The sequence below is a fragment of the Corvus moneduloides genome, chromosome 5, assembly GCF_009650955.1.
Source record: "Corvus moneduloides isolate bCorMon1 chromosome 5, bCorMon1.pri, whole genome shotgun sequence".
NCBI classification, from domain to species: domain Eukaryota; kingdom Metazoa; phylum Chordata; class Aves; order Passeriformes; family Corvidae; genus Corvus; species Corvus moneduloides.
The window spans coordinates 70432219-70438218 of record NC_045480.1 but is presented as its reverse complement, the minus strand read 5'-3'; the positions used below and the strand labels follow the sequence as shown (position 1 = coordinate 70438218).

Below are 6000 nucleotides of genomic sequence, written 5' to 3'. Positions count from 1 at the left end.
AACAGTGGACATCTGGATAAATATGACTTATCTGGGAAGAGTTAAAAAGGTTTTCATAAAAGGAAGTCCTGCCTCACATAAGGCAGTTCTTTGAGGGGATCAAAAAACACGTGGATAAGGGTGATCTGATTGATCTTGGATTTACAAAAGGCTTTCTACAAATTCCTTCACCAAAGGCTTTTAAGAAAACTAAGCAGCCATACCATAACATGGCTTAGAAGTATAAGGTGCTACACATTGGGGAAAAAAACATTAATTCACATATAAAACTATGGGCTTTGAACTAAGCAGCATCAGACAAGATTTAAAATTTAGAAAGATAATTCCAGGAACATATTAACTCAGCAGTGTCTGAAAAAGCAAAAATTGGTGTTAGTAGTGTTTGGTTTAGCAACTAGAGAACAAAATAGATAATATCATGTTATTGCATAAATCCCAGCTTTGTCTGCTGTCTGAAGCCTGTGTGGTGTTGCAGACCCTCATTTCAAAAAGGACTTAGAACTATAGAGGATGTAGAAAAAGAAAATGAGGAGAATGAAAGGTGCAAGATAGCTCCTCTATAAAGGATGACTAATTATTCTATTCTCTGTTTGAAAAAAGATGGGTCTGTAAAATCAGTGCCTGGGAAGTGTGCCTGGAGATTGCTTGGTCACAGTTTCCCCGATCCATGAACCAGGGGACATCAAATGAATCTGTAGGATCCAGATTCAAGGCAGAGAAAGTGATTCTTTATGTCACTATTTAGTTAGGGATGACTTCCTGCACTAAGCTAAAGATACTAAAAGTTATGTGGGCTCAAGAGGAAACAACACATGAAAGTACATGGAAGAGAAATTCCTGTTACAAAGTACAGAGCTGCCACATCCAGCTGAGGAAGTCTTTGAGCGGAAGCTGCCTGAGGAAAGAAATGCACCATTTTCCATGTTCCACTTTCCATCTGCTATCAGAGACAACATTTCAGGACAGATGGTCTCACTTTGGCTATTCTACAAGTATGGCTATTCCTACCTTATCACAGCTCATCAAGGCTAGTATGCTGGGTTTTTTGACTGGCTGTTCTTGAAAGGAGATGAGCAAGGGGAGGTTTGACCTGGAAATCTTTTAATACAGATCTCATCATACAAGATCAGATTAAAGCCAAAGCTTTCCCTGTATTTGGGCGCAGACAGATGTTGAGTGAGTTCTGCCATTTGTCATTTTCCCAGCCCATAGGATTTTTTGGTGACACTGAAGTTTTATCACTTGTTGCCTAGAACTGGATCTTTAGATTTTAGTGGAACAATGGAGATGGTAGCAGTGGTTAAATGGCTGTAGTTGATATTAGCTTGAGACTTTTCAGTGTAGTTTGAAAATAATCTCAGAATTGATGCAATTTATTTGAGCTCTAGAAATTAGAGAGACCAAAAAATCATAAACCCCATGACTGACTCCACTTTTATCTTGATGTCCAGTCTCGGACCAGCATTTAGAAATCCCAAAGGAGGCAAGAGTGTACGAAAGGATATGAGTAGTATTAAAGAGCAAAACATTCTGCCAGATAAGCATTTAAGAAATTCATATAGGGCAAATGGGAATTGTTAAGGCCTATGGAATTTTCTTTGTGAGATTAAGACATAGGAAACTTTGGGTCTCCCCATCACGGGAATAGTTTAGTTACAGACTTCAAATGGTTTCCTATCTGCAGAGCAAACAAGAAATTATTCCTTAGAGGGAAGGCGCAACTTGTTTGGAATTCTTGTTGTAAAAATCCCTCAACAAGCTGACTAGATAAAAGCCATTTCTCCTGGTTTTTTCTCTCCTGTCAGGACCACAGCTCTTGTCAGTTCAAGCAAAGAGTCCTATATCACTTTAAATGTACCAGGTTTAAATATCCCCAAAGCTTTGTCATACACCAAAACCAATCAGATCCTGGTGTTCTGACTGGTCATTCTTTCAGCTGAGCAATAACTAATCAAGGTTGTTCTGTTCTAATACTTCATACAGTTCAGTCATATGGTCAAAAGTGATAGAAGCATCTGTATCCAGTACAAATTCCCACCACGTATATGACCATCCTAATGCAGGGGTGATTCTCTTTAATTTGTTTTCTGCAATAAACATATGGAGTTCAGAAACAGAGATCGGATTTGATTATTCCTTTTTACCAAAATCATAAGAGACTAATACAAGCTCAAAACACCCTAACAGTAATTAAGCATTTCATCACCAAGTTGTGACGTTTGAAGGGCTGATAATTCCGTGATACATTCTCCTAACACAAAATGTTTAATTTTTGTATTTAACAGAGTGTCACAGAGCATTTGTTGCAGCTATATATGGAAGAATTTTATTGCCATAAAATCTATAAAAACTTGCATTATTAGGTAAAAGGGAGAGAATTTTGTCTAAAGCAAGATTCTGCCTAGGGAAAGATTAAAAATCTGTCTGCTACAGCAACATATCAACATTGCAGGAGATAATAACCAGTTAGCCACCTTGAACTATTTCAAATGAGGTGTCTGCACTCAAAGGTTGTCTAGCAAAGTCCCTCTGAAGGCCATTCCCTTATGGCTTCTCTGATAGTGTTTTCCTGAAGTATTTAATTATATGTCAACCTGTGCTTGTTTTGCTTCTCCAGAGCTGTTGACTTGTAGTCAATAAAGCAAGCACTCTTCCTCCTACTAAATCCTGTTATTGAGAGAATGACATTTTCCTCTGTTTGACTAGGGATCTTGTCTTCACCCAGGCTTCGTGTTGCCTTAGTGTCTTAGAGGACTAATGAAGGACTCAAGCTCCTAAAACCCTGTCTACTTTTTCCAGCCAGAATATTTAACAGAAGATCCTGTCTCTACCTTGGTATTTTGCCTTTGAAGCATCACTCCAGGGGTCACTTAATTGACAGATGCACTGGATAGGTTTAAAGCCTCAGTGGTTACCTGCTACTTAGATGCAAAGTAATGCAATTTAAATGATGAGTGTTTCCTGTTGCCACGACATCTCTGACTGCTTAGAACCAACCAAGTGGAAACACTTCATAGAGGGACCTCAGTGAATTTATGCTGTGAGAATCTGATGCCCCAGTACCCTGGGTCTCAAAGCAAGAGGTGTTTCTTTCAGAAACCAGTTCAGACATTAAAGATGTTTCTGGCCCAGCTGCTGAACATTCTCCTTTAGAACCAGCTTAATTCAAAATGCAGTGTGATTTAAGGCAGGCTACCAGACTTTGGTCTGAGGTGAGTAGGAGTTCATGCTGCCAGTTGTTAACACTCAGCTAGGGGAATATTCATCCTCTGCCAAAGAACTGTCAACTCTTAAACCACCCCAATGAATTTTTTTTTTTTTTTTTGTGCTTATAGTAAGGTTCCCCTTTAATGACACAATGCAAATCATCCATTGATAGCATCTGTAGAGGGATCTGATACTTCACTTCACTAACTCTCTTCCCCTCTCTGGTAGGAAAGGCAAAGGGCTGCTTAAGAACAGGTCTTATTAGGGTCCAATAGTAACTCAGGTAATTGCTAAATAGCAGTGCACGTTAAACTATACTGAGGTTAGAGAGAACTAGAAAAAGAAGCAATTCCAAGACAAGGAAATCATAAAGCTTTTTTCCCCCTTTTTTTTTTTTTTTTTTGCTTACATGCCTGCAGTGCTGCATAAAGTGCATGCAGAGTAGAGATGAAAATCCTAAAGCCAGTTCAATCTAAATGTGTCAGTTATTCTGAGGATGTACGTGCATCAACAAGTTTGTTTCATTTGAGATTCTGCTTGCTTTGTTTGGAGTAAAAATACAAGAAATGGGTAAATCAGAGTTTAAAACGTCTGGCACCATTTACTAAAGTAAACTTATTTCCCAAATTGTCACAGGGAAATGTACACTTCTTTTTGCTGTTGTTTTGATTTAGCTGTCAGGAGAGTCGTGTTTAAAGCCAGCCTTCCCTGCCTCATGGCCGAGTGTCTTTGTGTGCATTCCCTCAAGTTCACTTACTTTACTTTGAAGGTGGGCTGAGCATCGGAATCTGACGAAAGAGTGGGCTGTGCCCTCCGTCCGAGGGAGCTCTTCCATTCCCCTCAATGACTACATTTGCTCGTGCAGTACACAGCAGCAGCAACAGTGTGGTGCTCTGGGTCTCCAGCTCTGCCCGGCAGACGAATCTCCAGCTCGCTGAACATCTGCAAGCCAAGTTTTTTATGTTGTCCTTTATGTGAATGCTGCCCAACTGCACCAGGAAAATGGGCACAGGGGATTATCTCTGCATTGCTATGAGCGGAGGGGCGCCGTGGGGCTTCAGGCTGCAAGGGGGCAAGGAGCAGAAGCAGCCTCTGCAAATCGCCAAGGTAGGAGCACGACAGAAAGATGTTGTTGCAGTTTTGTGGACACGGGTGACAGCACCACTTTGTTTAAATCCATCCTGCTTCCAGGGAAATGGTTGGTGTGGATCTTGCTGTGACGCTTGTTTGAATTCGCTAGCATGTTTTGCAGAGATTCTACAGGTGCTGATTCTGTTGGTTTCAATAGGATGGGATTATTACTTTTTGGTAGCTTGCAAGCGTTGCCAAAGTTTCGTTAAATGCTGAGTGTTTCACTTGTGACATGATGTGTGCCTTTCAGCTCCTGTTTGCTTTGCTCTGTGGCTTTGAGTGCACTCGGCACAAGGCAAAACTCAATCTCATATTAGGAAATGCTGCTTCAGTCATCTATTTATGATAGTTTTTCTACTCTGGTCATAGAATAAATACAGCTTTATCATGAGAAAATGTTCTTACTATTTTGGGAATCCTGCAAAGAATTACACTGACTTATCTCTGGTTTTGGAAAGTTATCCAGTCTTAGAAGCAGCTTTAATAGATGCCAAACGTTCCCTCTTATATTTCATGAGCAACACTGAAAATTACTGGACACTTTATAAATTATCTGCACGTACAGAAGGAGGGCAAGACACACAGTAGAATTATAAATTTATTGACAATAAATTAAGGATAGGAACTGGTAGCCCCAACTTGCAAAAATAATATTTCAAAAGTAGTTTTGTTAAAAATCAGGGCTCACTCCAGGGCAACAGCTTCTCCCCTGGTGCAACAATGAAGATTTGTCACAGTCATTAAGGCTTATGTAACTGTATGGAGCTGCATTCTGTTCTCCTAGACAAGAGGGACAAATTTTGTCCAGAGCTCTGAGCTCAGCAAAATACCACTGGCTGAAACGGTACTGGGACTGATCATCATCCCATGAACTCTGCCTTGTTAAACTGAGGGAGAAAGTTTAAAATGTATCTTATCTCCTTTTAGTATCTTGGTAATGCAGTACACTGAATGTTTTGGTTTTACTTTGATACAGTATTTTAGATCAGCAGTTTAGTATTTAAGCTGTAACTTTCTCAAGCTGTCAATTAGTTAGTTATTAATTAGTTAACTTTAATTTACTGGATTTGTTCATTTTCTCACAAACAGCAGAAACAATAAATCTACCTCATTTTGTAAGAGAAGGTCCTTTTAGCTCCTCTGTCAAGAAAAGAACATCTTTCACGATTCTTTTCACTTATTTCCAGCCTATCGTATTAACCATATCCAGTAACAGAACTATGATTTATTGAAGGTCTGAATAATTTTTCTCATTCCTGTTGAGTTTTTTATTTGTTTTTTCTATATTTTGCAAAACTTGAACGTGTTCACTTTTTTCCCTACCGTTAGGCAACTGTTGCTGTGCAAGTAAAGCCTCTGATAACGGATGGCAGTGGACTCCTGCCATCTAGTGAAAACTTGTAGCTAGAACTTTAAAAAATTGTAAGTAACGGTAAAAGGCAAGTGGCCTTGATTACATAAAACCAAAAGTAAAGAGCACAGCAGTTTGAACACAAGATTCTGACTAAACTTTAGTTTTCCTGATAATGGCCTATTCAAGGACGGTGGTTTTTTTCATATTTGCATCCTAGACTGGGGCACTTAAGTCTGGGTTCTGTTTTAGGACTAAAGTTGGGACTTGATATACACAGGAACAGTTGTGCCTTACTTCTAACGGGAAAA

The 6000-nt window shown here is 39.5% G+C and overlaps 1 protein-coding gene across 1 annotated transcript in view; it reads left to right on the top strand.

The window, feature by feature from the left end:
• Positions 1-4049: 4049 nt before the first annotated feature.
• SYNPO2 (synaptopodin 2) overlaps positions 4050-6000 on the top strand; it is a 79144-nt gene continuing 77193 nt past the window's right edge. The window contains 1 exon segment of the mRNA XM_032110369.1: positions 4050-4314. Within this exon segment, the coding sequence (XP_031966260.1) occupies positions 4186-4314 (129 nt within the window). The 5' untranslated portion in view covers positions 4050-4185.